The 17,128-nt window shown below is 48.0% G+C and overlaps 2 protein-coding genes across 2 annotated transcripts in view; one reads left to right on the top strand and one right to left on the bottom strand.

The window, feature by feature from the left end:
* Positions 1 to 8,767, top strand: part of TEX28 (testis expressed 28) — a 20,059-nt gene extending 11,292 nt beyond the window's left edge. The window contains exons 2-4 of the mRNA XM_006877231.1: positions 4,773 to 5,419; positions 7,688 to 7,823; positions 8,435 to 8,767. Of these exons, the coding sequence (XP_006877293.1) occupies positions 4,773 to 5,419; positions 7,688 to 7,823; positions 8,435 to 8,767 (1,116 nt within the window). The remainder of the gene's footprint in view (positions 1 to 4,772; positions 5,420 to 7,687; positions 7,824 to 8,434) is intronic.
* A 408-nt stretch (positions 8,768 to 9,175) lies between these two features.
* The window catches only part of OPN1LW (opsin 1 (cone pigments), long-wave-sensitive), a 21,775-nt gene continuing 13,822 nt past the window's right edge, over positions 9,176 to 17,128 (bottom strand). Inside the window, 8 exon segments of the mRNA XM_006877230.1 lie at positions 9,176 to 9,294; positions 10,350 to 10,583; positions 11,469 to 11,569; positions 12,458 to 12,481; positions 12,483 to 12,621; positions 15,059 to 15,232; positions 15,235 to 15,354; positions 15,601 to 15,618. Of these exon segments, the coding sequence (XP_006877292.1) occupies positions 9,176 to 9,294; positions 10,350 to 10,583; positions 11,469 to 11,569; positions 12,458 to 12,481; positions 12,483 to 12,621; positions 15,059 to 15,232; positions 15,235 to 15,354; positions 15,601 to 15,618 (929 nt within the window).

Raw genomic sequence — 17,128 nt, 5'->3', positions numbered from 1 at the left:
TCCTTGGTGAAGTGTCTGTTCATGTCCTGTGCCCATTTTTCAGTTGGGTTATTTGTCTTTTTCTTGTACAGGCATTATAGTTTCCTATAGATTTTAGGAATGAGTCCCTTGTCTGATGTGTCATTGCAGAAGATTTTTTCCCATTCTGTGGGTTCCCTTTTTACTCTTTTGGTGAAGTCTTTTGATGCACATAAGTTTTTAATTTTTAGTATTTTGTCTACTTTTGTTTGTGTACTTTTCAAAATGTTCAGTAATCTGTGTATTCCCTGTATTAGAGCCCCTATTTTTTCACTGATAACTTTCATAATTTTGGAATTCACATTTAGATCTTTAATCCATGCTGAGTTGCTTTTTGTATAAGGTGTGAGGTGAAGGTCTTGTTTCAGTCTTTTGCATATTGCTTTCCAGTTCTGCCGGCACCATATGTTAAAGAGACTATCTCCTCCCCACGTAACATAGCTAGACACTTTATCGAAAATCAGTTGGCTGTATGTGGATGGGTTAATTTCTGGATTCTCGATTCTGTTCCATTGATCAATTTATCTTTCATTGTACCAGTACCAGTCTCTTTTGACCACTGTAGCCGTGTAGTAGACTTTGAAGTGGGCAAGTGAGAGGCTTCCAACCTTGTTCTTCTTGAGCAGTGCTTTGTTTATCCTGTCTCCTTCCTTTCCATATAAAGTTTGTAATTATCTTTTCCATCTCTCTTAGAAGAATGTCGCTGGAATTTGGATTGGAATTGTATTATATGTGTAAATTGCTTTGGATAGTATTGACATTTTCACGAGGTTGAGTCTTCCTATCCAGGAACATGGTATATTCTTCCACTTTTGTAAGTCTCTTTTGCTTTCTTGTAGTTGTGTTTTGTAATTCTCTTTGAATATGTCCTTTGTTTCTCTGGTTATATTTATTCTGAGGTATTTCATCCTTTTTGTGGCTATTGTAAATGGTATCACTTCCCTAATGTCCTTTTCAGTGCTGTCATTGTTACTATGTTGTTGTTGTTGTTGTTATGTGCCATCGAGTCGGTTCCAACCCATAGCGACCCTGTATAGTTACTATAGGGGAATGCAACTGATTTTTGTATGTTGATCTTATACCCTGCCACTTTGCTGAATCTTCCAATGATGTCTAGTCTTTGGGGTTTTCTATGTATAGGACCATATCATCTGCAAATAGAGTTTTATTTCCTCTTTGCCAATTTGGATGCCTTTAATTTCTCTATCCTGCTGTATAGCTCTGGCTAAGACTTCCAAAACAATGTTGAAAAGGAGTGATGACAAAGGGCATCCTTGTCTGGTTCTCGTTCTCAGAGAGAAGGCTTTTGGTTTCTCTCCATTGAGAGTGATGTAGGCTGGAGAAGAATGTATATTGTACTGCTGTTGGGTTGAGTGCTGCTCTTTATCTGTCTAGGAGGTCAAGTTGGTTGATTGTGTTATTTAGTTCTTCTGTGTGTTTGTTAAGTTTCTTTCTGGTTGTTTGGTCTTTCATTGAAAGTAATGTACTAAATCTCTTTCTATTATTATGGAGTTGTCTGTTTTGTTCTTCAGTTCTATTAGATTGATTTATGTGTTTTGATTCTCTTTCATTGAGAGCATAGATACATTGTTGTTGTGGTTACCTCTTGTTCAATTAATATAGTTAGTGTCCTTCTTTATCTCTTATTCTGGTTTTTACTTTAAAGTCTATTTTATCTGAGAGTAATATTAACACTCCTGTCTGTTTATGATTGTCATTGGCTTGATGTATTTTTTTTATATCCTTGGATTTTTAGTCTATTTTTGTCTGTATTTGTGGTGTATCTCTTGTAAACAGCATATTGAAGGATCCTGTTTGTATATGTATTCTGCAACTCTGTCTCTTGAGTGGTGCATTTAATCCATTTACATTTCATGCAATTATCGATAGGTAGGAATTGATTGCTATCATTTTGTTGTGGTTTTGTGTGTGTGTGTGTGTGTGTGTGTGTGTGGTACTGCTGGGTTTTTTGTTCCACATAATTTTATGCACTGAGTTTGTTTGTGGGCTTCTTTTCATTTTCTTCATTGCTATTGTTTTAATGCTTACTAGAGCTTTCTGATTTAACTTTTTTGTAATTTTGCTGTGCAGGTATATTAATTTTCTTTGAGGTTACCCTCAATTTATTAATTTATTCCCTAGTTTAAAATAGTCTGTTTTATATTGAAACTTACTTGACTTCCTCATCTTTTGGAAGTTCTGTACCTGCACAATTCCCTCATTTTGCTTTGTAGTTGTCTTTATTATAAATTGGTATCCCTGGTTCCCTTTTTTCAGTCTTGGAGGTTTGATTAACTTTAAATATTTCTATATCTAACTTGAATTTTGGATGGTATTGTCATGTTTGTTAATTTCAAATTGTTGTCTGCTGTTGTTGGTTCTCAGTCCAAAGAACACCCTTTAGGATTTTTGTAAAGTTGTTCTGGTTACTACAAATTCCTTTAATTTCTGTTTGCCTGTAAGTGACCTTATTATGGCTCTTGGTTGGCTTTTTTTTTTTTTTTTACTTTTGTATATATGCCATTCCATCGTCTTCTTCCTGCATGATTTCTACTGAGAAATTGGGGTTTAGATATATTTTTTTAAATTATGAATTGTGTGAAGGTTTACACACAAGATCATCAGTTTTACCTTTATCAAGTTGTGTGCTTTGTTTCAACTCCATGATTACAATGGTTACTGGGTTTCATTTCTAGGTCAAACTTTTAGTTTTTCCCAAGCTGCTCTCAGGATTCTTTTCCTTGTCTTTTGGAAAATATGATTATGATATGTCTCAATGATTCTCTTTGGGGTTCTATCCTGTTTGGTATTCTTTCGGCTTATTGAACGTGCATCTTCTAATTCATGATGCTAGAGAAGATTTTTTCCAACAGTTCTTTGGCAGTTTTCCCTCTGAGTTTTATTGTCTCTTCCTGTTGTGGAAGTCCAGTCACCTGTAAGTTATTCCTCTCCATGGTGCCCCACAGGAATCTAAAACTTTCTTCGGATTTTTTCATTCTGGTCTCTGATTGTTCTTCTAAGTTACTAGTACTAAGAGATTTATCTTCAGGCTCACTAATTTGGACCTCCATGGATTCAAATAGACTCCTTTGCCCTTTCAGTATAATGCCCATTTCTGAAATCTTAGTATATTAATTTTCTGAATTTGTTTTTGTATTGTTTCAAATGTTTTATTTTCTTTTGTTTGTCTTACAGTATTTTCCTTATTTCTTCTAAAGTTTTTTCCTGTGTTTTCCCTGCTTTCCACAATCTTACATTATTGAAAGTACCACACATCCCTTTCTGAATTCTTTCTCTGATAGTTCCATTACCTTTTCTTCCCCAGAAACCTTTTCTGACTCTTCAGCTTAGATATGTGTTTGAGCCACTTTCTCATGTTTCTTCGTGTGAACTGAAATTGTGGGTTGTCTCTGAGACATGGTGGTATCGTTGTGTTTGTATTCAGTTGATGATTGTATGTTGGCATGTTCTTAGTTTCTCATCAACTGCTTCTTGGTGGATGTGATTAGAGAATGGAAACGTGTGCCAGTTCACTGTTTGCTGTTTGTGCAGCTCAGTTTAAGGTGGATTTGGCTGGTGTGGGCTGCTGATCAGGTGGTATAGGAGCTGGTATTGGCACCTGTACAGTGGGTGGAGCTGCAGAGGGTGCAGTTGTGTCTGTACTGTGTGTGTACGGTTTCTGTGACAGCGGAGTTCCTTGTTCTAGATGGAGATTCTATTGGCCTTGGTATTATCTATGTTCAGGGCACTCAATCCAGAAGTAGTTTGTGGGGGCCCTTGTGGGGCTGGTTTCAGTGTGTGTTAGGACCACAGGGCAGCTGGGGGCCGGGTGACTGGTTCAATGCTGGTCTGTGGGGTTTGTAGCTCTGGAGCCAAGCCCACCTGAACCCAGGCACCAAAGCAGTGCAACCAGCCCCCACCTCACGCTGGTGTGGCTCCCGACCATGTGGCTGTAAACTGCCGGAGAGCAGGGTCTGTGCTGGGGGTGGATGGGGGTGGGATCTGGCCACACTTCTGGTCACCAGGGGAGTGTGGGGAAAACGAAGAAGTCACATCTTTTCCATCACCCATGCGAATCCGCTCTGCCAGGCCTCTGTCCGCTGCCAAAGCTGCTCACCAGCTGGTGGAGCCGCGTCTGATCCACCATTCACCAGCCAGTCTCCCGCTCTCACCACCTCTGCCCAGACTCTCCTCCCAGCAAGCACTCCAGCCGCCTCGCTAACCTTTCTTCTGAAGGATCAGGCTGCCAGAATTTTCTTATGAGTCTGTGTTATTTGGTCTCTCGTTTCTTTGTTGTAGAGGGTCTGTGTAGTGCGCCTGCCTAGTCCAGCATTTTGCAGGAAGTCTGTTCATTGTTTTATAATTCTATGTTTCCATGAACTTTTCAAATCCCCCTCATCCAGCAAGCTGTATTGTCACTGAAATGTGTTTATTCGGTACTTTGCAATAATAGCCATTTACAAAATGGAACCCACTATTGCTAAATCTTGGGAGAGATCATCAGGGAGAGATCCAAGAGCCAGCAGGGGGCCCAGAGGAATGTGTACCTTTTAGTGCAGAGAGAAGGGTGCTGAAAAGATGGGAGAAGGACATGGAAGATGAATTGTCCTTCCCCTGTCTGCCGTGAATACATGAATCTTGCTTTTGTATGTGGACACACACACACACACGTGTGTGTTTTTCTAGAGCAGAGCCATAATGGAACAGGTCCATTTGCAGCTCCCAGATTGACTGGTTCCCGGTTCCCACTGCAGGCGGAACACTCGAAGAGCAAAAGCAGCCAAAACGCAGCTCGCCCCTCCAGCGTGCCTTCATGCAAGTCCCTGTCATCCAGTGAAGACGGCCCTAGTGGCCACTCCAGCCTCTTGGATGGGGAGCTGGCTCGGAACCTGCAGGACAACATCAGGCACCGCATCCTCTACCTGTCGGAGCAGCTGCGCGTGGAGAAGGCCAGCCGGGATGAGAACACGGTGAGCTATCTCAAGCTGGTGTCCAAAGCCGATAGGCACCAGGCCCCGCACATTCGGCAGGCCTTTGAGAAAGTGAACCAGCGCACCTCTGCCACCATCGCCCAGATCGAACGGAAGCTCCGCCAGTACCACCAGCAGCTGCAGGAACTGGAGGAGAAACGCCGGCCCAGAAGCCCTGTGAACAACTGTGAGCAGCCAAGCCAGAAGACTACGTGTTCGGAGACCTCCAAGCCAGACAGGAAAGTGGCCTTGGCCACCCATCAGTCCGCCGTCACCCAGCAGCGTGCCCTGCGCCTGAAGAAGATGAAGGTGGAGTTGGTGGAGATCAAGAAGCTGCACCTCAGCCTCCAGGTGTCCTGTGAGAATCTCAAGGAGAAGTATCAGGCTGACTTGCAGCTATTGCTGGAGACCCTGCAGGAGAGGAAGCACAGGTGAGGGCCAGGAAGTGGCCACAGGTGAGCTGGGCACCTTCCTCATAGGCTTCCCACCACCCTGTGTGCTCTGGTGGCAGTGAGGTCCTGCCGGGTGCTGGTGGGGGTGTGGGACCCGGAGGCACTTTGGGTAACTGCAACTCCACTGGACTCGGGACAGGTATGCCTCATTAGCCCGATTCGCACTCTTTTTACCTGAATTATTTATAGCTCATGTTGGGCACAAGATCAGGTTCTGGGTACTCGTTCCAAAAATACCCTCTCCATTGTGCAGCGAATCAGTTTAGTTGTAGTTGAAGACTAGACCAGGGCCCATCAACAGGGACAAAGCCAACCAGAGGATTTCCGAAGGCTTCCTGAATTCCTCTTCAGACCCTTCTCTGGTGGCCTCCTGGCGCCCATGCCCAGTACTAAATGAGACCTCGTAAAGGAGGGGACTGCCCGTTTCCATGAGAACTCAGAGCAGCATTTGTGGTGCTGGCCAAGGCCGTGCCTCTTCTAGATGACCCATCAGAATCACAGGTCAACACAGTCTAAAATCTCAAGGACATTCCCCGAATCAGGCGAAGAGAATGTGGCAGCAGTTATGAGTCTCCCCCTGTTTCTGTATTGCACAAGACAAGACTGTTAGACGTGGGGAAGCTTGTAACCTTCTGTAAACCAGTGTATTTCCACGGAAGGGACTGTGGGGGGCTTTTGAGATTTCCAGTAGCTTGTTACAGCAGTTTGTTCTGACTAATGTACATTATAAGCCACAAAGCAGGTCCATAGAGCACACATTTGCTAGGAGAACTGAAGGAAGGACAGCAGATGACTGGAGGCGAGAAGAGTAAAACCAAGGAGCATGCGGCATATTGGTCCAGGGCTGGTTCAGACATGCACTTCATAGATTGGGGCAACTGAAGCTTGGAGAAAAACCAGCGTGGTACATTAGCTGAAGGGTACATGGGAATTGGTAGTGTTTTTTCCCCCTTTAACACTCTGCCTTCTTTTCCTTATTTGATTGTCTAATAACATTGGCTGTGTTTATCCTCTTACCTTCTTCACAAGCTGCCTGATTTTGGCTCCCAGGCAGCCCACCATTCCGGTGAGTTTCCTTCCACTTTGTTTGAATGTTCCTTCTCTTCTCTTTCACTGGCACTCCCCAGCAATCCTCACCTCAGGAGTACTCACCCCTCACTTCAACCCATGGCCTCCAATTCTCTGTCTTCAAGTTGAAGACCAGTAAGTTCTAGCTGAATTTTCCAAAAGTCAATTCTCAGAAATGATCTGTGATGAGGATGCTCTTTTGTAAAAATGATAATGTTGAGGACATTGTTACGTTGTTGGCCTTTGCCTTGGTCGATTCGGTTGATGCTCTCTGCTGCCTTCTGAGCTCCTCACTCTTGTCAGTTTGGTGTTTATGATGCCCGTGCATGTTTTTGTGTTTTTTTTTTAAATATTTTATTGTGAATTATGTGATACATGGGAGAACAATCCCCTCCACCATGCATGCTTTTATGTTTTTGTGCTTACATATGCAGTCATGAACAACATGAAGTGATACTTTGCTTGTGTGTATGTGTTCTTAGCAGCTCTAGTGAGCTATGATTTACGTACCATAAAACGTACCGCTTCAAATGTACATTTCCACAGTTGTAAGTCATGTGACTAAGTCATGCAGCAATTCCCACCATCCACTTTTGTTCTTTATAACAACTTTATTGAGATGTAATTCACATATTATAAAATCCCCCCCTTTCACCACGTGCAGCCAAAGGGGTCTAGTCATAGAATTGTGCAGCCCTCACCGCTGCTTGAGGCCTGAGCATTCTCATCACCCCCAAGAGGAAACACCACACCACTAGCAGCCACTCCCTGTCTCCCCGACCCCATCCATCCGTCCCTGGCAACCACTAATCTGTTTTCTGTCTGGATAGCTCTGCCTCTTCTGGGTATAATACGGGCCAAACCCAGGTGCTGGGGATATAGACAGAGTTTAATAGTGGATGCAGACACTTTAGAGTTGATCGTCTACTACTTTTAATGTAGAGCCATTGTTGGCAAGCTGTAACAAAAAGTAAGTGTGTCTAAAACATATATGGATCTAGAGGTGTGCGTGTGTATGAACAAAATGCCTTGGGAGAGCCCCCAGAAATTGCTGGATGAGAAGGTAGGGTTTGACTGGAACTTGGAGATAAAGTAGGAAGGCAAATGTGAGGTTCAGGAGGCTGTCAGCATAAACTGCGAGAGGGACTGAAGGACCTTCCTTTCTCTTCATTCCCCAAGACAACAGATGATGGAAGGACAGGGGAATGGCCACCTGCAGGGGTACCTGAATGAGATTTACCACCTCAAGCAGAATCTAGCCTGCACAGAAGAGAAAATGGTCTACCTGTCCTACGAGAGAGCCAAGGAAATATGGGTGAGAACCTCCAAGGGGTCCTGGTGAGATGGGGACAATGAGAAGTATGTGGGGCCTATTGTTTATCAGAGAATCAATTTTCATGGTCCCCGCCAGCTTTCCTCTCCGTAAGGGCATCGCATCCATTGATCTCAGAGCTGCCGTCGCCCCATCTGTACATGCATGCTCCGTTTCCCACGGACCAGATTGCCTTATTTGGTGATTTCAGAAGCTGGTTCTCCCACTTGAGGATGCCCCAAAACCACCTGGAGGATTTGTTAACAGGCCAGGGGCCTGGACTCGGTGGGTCTGAGGTGGGGCTTAACAAGTGCCCTTTGAGAACCGCTGCTTCAGGTCATGGGTCACTGAACATGTGGTTAGGCATTCCCTATACCTGTCCATGATGAGTTTAATTCACTCTCTTCCATACCCTGTCCTTGGTCCCAGGGCAGCCTAGATGCGCACGCATGCGCATGTGCATAAGAGAGAGCGAGAGGAGAGAGGCCAACACAGGCTGAATCAAAGGCTCTTGTGACTTCCCTCCTAAAAGAATATTGGCCAATATTGGCAGGCCATTCCCTTAGGAGCAGACTGTTCTGATAACGGAGTGAGAGTGTGTTTGTCACCTGCAGGAGGTCTTGGAGACTTTCAAGAGCCGGATAGCCAAGCTCGAAACTCTCCAACAAGTGGCCCAACTGGAGATGACGGAGAAGCTGAGAAGCCGCCCTAAGGAGCTCCTGTTCAGGTTCATCAGTCTACTTCTCACCTTGGCCACCATCATCTTGATCTTCATCTCCACTGTGTGCTCCTGCCCCTGGCCCTCTCTCAACCCACGTCTACGCACATGCACTTCCCTGGTGCTCATAGGGCTTGGGGCTCTGGCCTGGCAGAAGCGGCACGTCATCTTCACCACCGACTGGCAGGCCTGGGTCATGTCTAAGTGGCCTTTATCAGAGGGACCCTAAGGGCTAGAAAGGCCATGTGCATGAGTTTTCTAGCTCTCTCCCCCTTCCTGGTTGTCAGAGGTCCCCAAGGAGCTCTCCCGAGAGAACCCATCCTTAGCACCCCTTTAGGAGCCTGGTTAGAGCCGCGCAGATGCCCGCCCATCCTGCACTCACATTCTTCACAGCCCTGCAGCATCACCTGTGGAGACCAGGGCTGAAGGAGATTAAAGTCTAGGAAGTGCAGAGGTCCTTTGTCCTTTCCTGTTTATCCTCCGTCCTCCCTGAAAAGGGGCCCCAAACAGCCTTGGCTGCCTTTGTGATGTTTAGGGTTGCCAGAGAAAAAGAGAAAGTCCATTTATTTCCCAGGGCTAGACAAGAAGAAGGGGATAAGGAGCGGTAACCAAAGGCTTAGTAGGGGGACAGGGAGGCTCATGCTGGTGAGACCGAGGAGACAGATGAGGCCTCTGTTCTGGAGGTCCTAGAGAGTCAGAGCCATCCACCCACCTTCTTCCCAAAAAGCTGCAAGATGCAGTTCCGAAACTGAAAGGCTGAAAGTGTTAGGTCAGCAGAGTAGGAGGGGCCAGTGTGTTTGGCTGTAGAAGATGCTTAGAGGACAATGCAAATGAGGACAGTGCAATTGAGGGAGTCTCCATGGCTACACCAATGGCCTCAGACATGCCGACCAACAGCCAGCATTTTGCTGTGTTGTACGTAAGGTTGCCATGAATTGGCGCCAACTCAGTGGCAACTAGCAACAATGAGAGGCAATACTTGTGGCTTCCTTAGGAAGGTCTTCCTTAAGTGCCTCATTGATGGCCCCAAACCTCTTCCACATCTCTGAACAGATGGTGTGTTTCTTACGGCTCAGTCATCCAGGTAACCCATCGAATTTAGCAGCCCAGGCATGACAGGGGTGCATACAATGAGTGGTCATTTCCAGGCATTTCTCTTCCATCAATTTGGGGGAAAGGTGAGGACTAGGTCAACAGGGGATGGATTGGGGCCTGCGCCAGGGTATTTCTGACCCATGGACCTTCCTGGTCACCATCAAGCTGCATTGTAGCTGCTCCTTAATGAAGTGAACACAACAGAGTCACGGAAAGAAAGCTTACTTGTACTTATAAGAAGATGGCTTTGGGTGGCCACCTTGAACCTGCCAAGAGGTCCTGGGTGGTTTATCACTGGGGCCCGTAGTGTCTGCTAATGATGGCTGCCATTGGCCAGACCTTGAGGCAAGTCAGCTCAGCCAAAAAAATGGCCCATTCTAGTACTTGTAGGAAACAGAGCTCAAAATGTTAAGCTTCTAAAATGGGAAGATGAAGCTTTGGAAATGAGTTGAATCTCTAAAAACCAAGAAGGGCCGAAGGAGGCTAAAGGCATTTGGATTCCAGAACATTACCTAACACGTGATAGCAGTAGAGCTGTAACAAAGTGGACAGCTACTGAGTAACCCCAAACCAGCTGCTCTCAAGTGGCTTCCAGCTTCCAGTAACCCTGTGTAGCGTTTCCGAGAGGAAATCTGTATGGGAGCAGAGTTTAGCCCCCAGTGTCCCCAGGGCTCCTGTGCTAATGAATAGATCACTAGATGTCTGGGTCTGGGTACAGTTCATAAAGCCATAGATGATGGGGTTGTAGATAGTGGCACTTTTGGTGAAGTAGGCTGGCAAGGCTGCCACCAGGGGGTGGAAAGCGTAGCCAGGGTGAGCAGCAGCAAAACATGCAAAGAAGGTGTAGGGCCTCCAGCAGAGACAGTAGGTGAAGAGCATGACCGTCACCATTCGCGGCCCCTCCTTCTCAGCCTTCTGGGTGGACTCAGATTCCTTCTGCTGCTTTGCCAGTGAGTCGGGGATGCAGTGCGCGGTGCCCAGGGACAAGGAGCCCTGGGGAGAAGGGCTGGCCTGTAGCCCACTCCCAGTTGGTGCCAGGCTGGGTGGGCGCAGGGGGGAGTCTCAGCTTTGAGGTAACTGCTATAGTAGGGCCTCCCAGCAAGGTAGGAAGGGGCCACAGAAGCTGGTATCCTATCCCACCTGAGCCTTTCTCAGGGTCCTTGAGTTAAGACTACAGGATGAATGAGATGGAAAATAATGAGGAGCTCCGAGTGATGGGGGTAGGGTCAGTTAAGAAAAAGTGGTTGGCCCGAGGCCTGGGACAGCTCTGGGACAGCCCGCCCTGTATGTGTACACAGAAATGAAGTGGACAGAGGGGCCTCGATGGTCCGGGCCGCAGAGCTTTGGGTATTGGGACCAATCAGGGTCTGGGAGCACATGCTGGTCCGAATGTGGGCACCCGCAGAGGGCTGGGCAGCCACCACCCCACCCCCTACCAAACTAGGGAGGGGAGTGACTAAGGGAGGGGCAGTGAGAAGTGTGGCCGTGGGACTGGCTCCTGGCGTGAATGGCACCCCTGAGCCCCATTTTGGCCTGCCCTGTGGCCTCATGGAAGCCTGTGCTGGGGGCCTGTACCTGTTAGATTGGCAGGCTTCATTTGTCTGATCTGGCCAGCACTGCCCTGGGACAGCAGGCGGGGCCTCCTTTGGGGAGGGTGCGGGCAGGGGGTTGGGGGCACAGACTGCCTTATCCACACTGCTGTTCTTCCTGGTGTGGAATCCTCTTATCTGGGGAGCTCAAGGAACTGCTGAGGACTCGCAGGACTGGTTTAGCTGGACTGGGGGGTCCTCCCTCCCAGACTAATGATGAAGGCCGGAAGGCCCAGAGGGGGCTTACTGCTCCAATGGCCAGCCACACGTGCAGGTAGCAGAGCACAATGATGAGGACAATCATGTACGATGTCACCCCAGGGTACGAGCTGCCGTGGGGCCAGTACCTGGAGACAAGGGATCTAATTCAGGACAGATGGCCAGCCAGCAGGGCTCTGATCCAAGCTCACTCCTGACCTGGGCGGGCTTTGGTAAGCCCGTGTTCCTTTTTAGGTCTCATGCCCCCTCTTCTTTACGCAATCATCACCACAGTTGTCCTGTGAGTGCCTGAGTCTCTTTTCAGGGAAACATTAGGTAGTGAAAACCCATGAGGACCCTTCCCTCTAGCCCTTATCCCTGGGAGCCTGGCTGCTGGAGATACTTAAGCAGCCAGAATGGAGAGGGACGTGGGCATGGGCCTGTACCCGGAAAAGCCTCACTCAATCTATGATTTCTAGCCAATTATTTCATGTCTGCTATTTAAGACTTGTGGTCTAGTTCCCAATCTCACTGTCATATCTCAATAAGAACCGGGAACAAGGTCAAAAGGAAAACATGGTTTCACTCTTACCATCCCCAAAGTAATGTTAGGAGAGAGCAGGCTTTGGGGCCAGCCTTGTGTGAGTGACTTTTCCTGGACTGTCAGTTTACAGGCACCCCAGCATGTGTCTCTGACAGGCAGCTTCCCTGGGGGCAGGCAGGCAAAGAAGATGCAGTTCACAAGGCTTACTTCTTATCAAGATGGGAGTCCTTCCCCTCATCCTGCTCCCTTCACACAAATGTCTGAACCACTCTCCAGAGTCTGCAAGAAGCCTGGGCCCAAGAGCCGAGTACCCAGGAACTGCTTGGGACCCCCAGGCTCATCTGTATGCGCCAGTTAGATGAATGCAGTCATGGGCATGGCATGCTGGAGGGCTCTCAGGCACAGTGGGCTCAGAGATAGGAAGCGATGCCCTTTGAGGCCACAGAGGGGCTCACAGATGAGCCCTCCCTCTTTTCTCTCTAGGCATGCTTACCTGCTCCATCCAAAGTTGGGAGGTCCAGATGGCGGACCACACCCAGGAGACGGCAATACCCATGATGGCCAGTTTGGCGTCAAATCTCATATTGCCAAAAGGCTTGCAGACAACAAGCCATCTCTCCCAGGAAAGGATGGCCAACGACCAGAGGCCCGTGATCCCTGCGGGGGAGAGCAGACAGAGCGTGCAGTAGGCACTGGGGCCAAGCCAGTCTGAAGCAGGAAGACCATGCAGTAGGAATGCATCCAAGGTCACCTTGTCCTACAATGTTCATTCTCCAAACAGTCTTTGAGAATGATGGTCCATGGCAGGACTCGAACACCTGCACTCCAGTTCCTTCCCTGGGTGCCTGCACCCCCACCCTCATCCCCGTTTCACTAAGCCTGTCTTTCCCTTCCCCACTTGGTCCCTTCCCCAGCAGACTTGGTTCTCCACCATTTTCTACTCTTCCCACGTTCTTCCTTTCTTCCTAATCTGTATTATTTGCCCTTGAAATCTTGAAGCTGGGAATTCAGAATTTACTGAGCCCAGCCTCCCCTCACCTACTGCAAGAAAGAGAAGGAGGGAGGGAGGAAGGGAAGAGACGAGAAAAAGAAAGGCAGGAAGAAGAAAAGGAGGCAGAACTCATGACTCCATACAGATCAGGGGGGGCCACACTAAGGAGCAAGAAGGGTACATGTCCCACTGTTGTTGTTGTGTGCTGTGGAGTCGGTTCCGACTCATAGTGACCCTGCACAGGGTTTCCGAGGCTGTACATCTTTACGGGAGCAGACAGCCTCACGGTACACGTCCCATTAGGCTTCTAGAAATTATGTGGGATTCAGGCACGTGGTGGACAGAGACAGACAAAAGGACATCTTGGTTTTCCCGAGCCTCCAGTGCAATCAGAACGATTGCTTCCCTCGTGAACGTGGGTGACAGGCACGATGTCTGGAAAGATCTATGACGTTCATCACTCCAGTACTTTGAAACTTCGGTAGGCAGTAGACCCACTGGGCCGATTGGTTATTTGACATTGGTAAATAACGGCATCACTAAGCCCTTTATCTTTATTGTGGGGGAAAAAAATATACCTCTAACTCTGGTGGCGTAGTGGTTACGAATCAGGCTGTGAACCACAAGGTCAGCAGTTCGGAACTACCAGCTGTTCCACGGGAAAAAGACAAGGCTTTCTGCTCCTGTAAAGATTTACAGCTTCGGAAACCCTGTGCAGGGTCGCTATGAGTCGGAACCGACTCCACTGCACTTAACAACAACAACAAAAATGTGCATTTTACCCATTTTTCCTAATACTTTTAAGAAACAGTTTGTACCAATATTTTTAGTGAATTTTGAATATTTGATAACTGGATTGCAACAGACATGGTGGACAATGCATTTGCCAGCATTCTTTGGAGAAGGTCCTACATGGCTTCACTGGTGGCTACGGGCACCCAGGGTCCCAGAACAACCCAAAGACAAGCTGCACGCCGAAACCAAGGGTGGCTGGGGACCGTGGCAGGACCAAAGACAGGTGAGAGCAGGGGACACAGTGGCACTTGTACTTGGGAGCTGAGCACTCTCCCTTGACCTTCCTTGGATGCGCCAATTCTATCCTTTGGGCCGAGTGCTGGCCCTTCAGGGCTTGTCTGGTGTGGGTCATCATTGGTCAATGAGAGGCAGTCCAATGGAGGTCATATTCGTGCCTACTTCATAGAGTTGTGAGAAAGTCTGCCCAGTATCCACATGAGAAGGATGCTGGTGTTCCCATTTTACAGATGGGAACGCGGAAGGTGAGTGCTCGAGTAACTTGCTGGAGATCGTATCTCAGTCAGTCAAACCACTGTCTAACAGAACTACCCCTGCCATGGTGCACCTCGATGCGCATCTCTCTTCCCTTTCTGTCTACTGCGCACCTTCTAGGACTCAGAAGTGGAAGTCAGTTTCGGCTGCAGTGAGCTGGGACGGATCACTCAGTAAGCAAGATAAGATGTGGTAAAAGACATGTGAAGCTGTTCACTACATATTAGTAAGTAAACCTTGCTTACTGGGTGCTGACACTAAGTCAGGTATGGGAGTTAAAGGACCCAGGGGTGCTGAGCCTTGATGTCCTCTCGGGCAGGACATCAAGCTCAAACCCTCCACTCTCCAGAAGCTTCTCTGAGGTCTCACTTTCCTGTGCTCTTCCTCTTGGGACTGCGGCTCACACACTCAGCCCCCTTTCTGACGTCCAGCTGAAATTCAGTCCAACGCCTGGGCCTAACCACAGCAGACAATCAAACCGTCCACTGGGGCTCCGGCCTGGTCTGCTGACCAAGCTGGCCTGCCTCAGCCAGCTCACTAACAGGTTACACGATAGCCCCACGGAACTCTGAGTGTGGGTGGGGAGAGGAGCCTGGGGCCTTAGTCTGCACATTCCCAGTGCTATAATGGGAGGGACCTCGTCCCCCTGGACAAGCCGGCCCAGGCCAGCTGAGTGGGCTGCAGTTCTGGCTGGAGCCCTGCAGAGCCCTTGCTTCCCACTCCCCAGCCTCCAACTGATTCTCAGCCTGCAAACTCTCCCCTACCTTCAGGAAGACCCCCACCCAGCTCCCCAGCAGGTGTCCCCAAAGGACTTACCACAGAGGGAGATAGTGTAGCCGTCCAGGACACACATAGGGTGGCCGAGGATGAAGTAGCCGGAGAGCTGATTCACCACACTAATGGTGCTGGCGATGATGGTTTCTGCCAGATCAGCCACTGCCAGGTTCACCAGGTTTCTGTTCAAAGGGTGGCGCAACTTCTTGAACTTTTGGTGGCCATCAGCACAAGCCCATTGGTTAAGACAGAGGCAAGGACCACGAACAGCATTTAGGCGCTGGTGATGTGGTACACCCACCGCGGGGCTATGTGGTAATTGGGACCTTCAAAGGGGCCTGGAGTTGGGAGGTACAAAGGAGACAGAGGTCAGGGTCGTGGCAAAGCATATTTGGGGATAGACTCATTCACTGACCACCCTGCGAACAGTGTCATTGCTCACCTCAGCCCTCCCCCTGTCTCCTGCCCACCAGCCTCTCTCACAATTGGCTTTTCCTTTCCACTTAGTGCCTGCTCTAGTTTTCCAGGCCTCAGTCCCTCGGCCAGGCTCTCAACCTCACCTGCCCACTGTGCAGGTGCCAAACCCCGTGTGCCATTGATTGCTCCTGCCCCCTGTGCCTTCCCTAGATTCCCACTAGCCCCAGCCCCACTACCAACAAGGAAGCCATCCACACGGCTCAGAGCCAGACTTTAGGTTTTTGCCTCCAGAACTGTGAGAAAATAATTGTGTTCTTGAAAGCTGCCCCCTTGTGGCTTTTCTGTTAACACCGCAGTAGGAGATAATGTCACCACCATCTTGGAAAAGTACTTGAAGGGGATATAGGACTCCCAGTCACAGCAGAAAAGCTGGAGTCCTTACAGCCATCACACCATAACCCCTGCTACCACATGCCAATCTCCATTGATTTCACCATGGTGGTTAGGGCTTTTTCAGGGGCACATTGCAAAAACCCAGCTTGCCTCTGATGCTGATCACACCTCTGGTCTTGTCATTGCTCAACCCTGCTTTTTTCTCTCTGTGGAAGGAGGGCCGCCTGTCTTCCCAACGTGGGGAGCGTCTAAAGCTCACCAGGAGTATCTGCCACAGCGCTAGATGATATGGTATCCTTACGAACCACACTATGCAAGCAGCTGGGTGCAAAGCAGTGACAACTCAAGGCCTAGGTGGTGTCTGTCTCTGTGCAGAAGTGGCCAGAGGGGAACAACAGGGCTTCTGCTGTCCCTGCAAACAGATAATCCCTGGGAAGTCCCACAGGCTAATCAGAGAACCACCGCTGAAACTGACAGATGTTTTGAACACTCCACCTTGCAGGCACATGCAAAAAAACAGTAACAATCTAGATGTTATAAGCTCAAAAATGGCCTGTCACAGGACCCTTCCAGGACAACTTGTTATTAAGAGCAATCAAGTCAATTCCAACTCATAGCATCCCTGTATAGGAGCCCTGGGTTACGAGTTACCCTAACCTTCTCCTGGACACGCTTAAACTAAACTCCCTCTTGAAACGTGTAAGTCAGTCACTTCATACCTTTATCGTCCTCTCATTTTAGATAGCCAATGTCTAAGTTGCCCGTCCCTATCTACCCTGTATACAGAAGAGATAGTATTGATACTTAATGTGAAGACTCCTTCCCTCTGTGTTGGTATTTTGAGCTGCTACCTCCATGAGTATAGGTCAAGTTTATCAAATTGTAGCAATTTACATTCATTTCCTTTATAAAAAATTTTTTTTTAATTTTAATCTTCCTCTAGTCGAGTTCTTTATTGACGACGCAACTTATTGACTACTGTGCTTTATTGACTATGCAAAGGCTTTTGATTGTGTGGATCATGACAAGCTATGGACAACATTACAAAGTATGAGTATTCCGGAACACTTAATTGTGCTCATGAGGAATCTATACCTGAATCAAGATACAGTTGTTCAAACAGAATATGGAAACACTGAATGTTTTAAAATTAGGAAAGGTGTGCGACAGGGTTGTGTTCTTTCACCATACTTATTCAACCTGTATGCTGAGCAAATCATCCGAGAAGCTGGGTTCTATAAAGAAAAACGTGGCATCAGGATTGGAGGAAGACTCATTAACAACCTGTGATATGCAGATGAT

The sequence above is a fragment of the Chrysochloris asiatica genome, unplaced genomic scaffold (genome assembly GCF_000296735.1).
Source record: "Chrysochloris asiatica unplaced genomic scaffold, ChrAsi1.0 scaffold00445, whole genome shotgun sequence".
In the NCBI taxonomy this organism is placed as follows: Eukaryota; Metazoa; Chordata; class Mammalia; order Afrosoricida; family Chrysochloridae; genus Chrysochloris; species Chrysochloris asiatica.
Note: the sequence above shows the minus strand (reverse complement) of the source record. Positions and strands in the feature narration are given on the sequence as shown.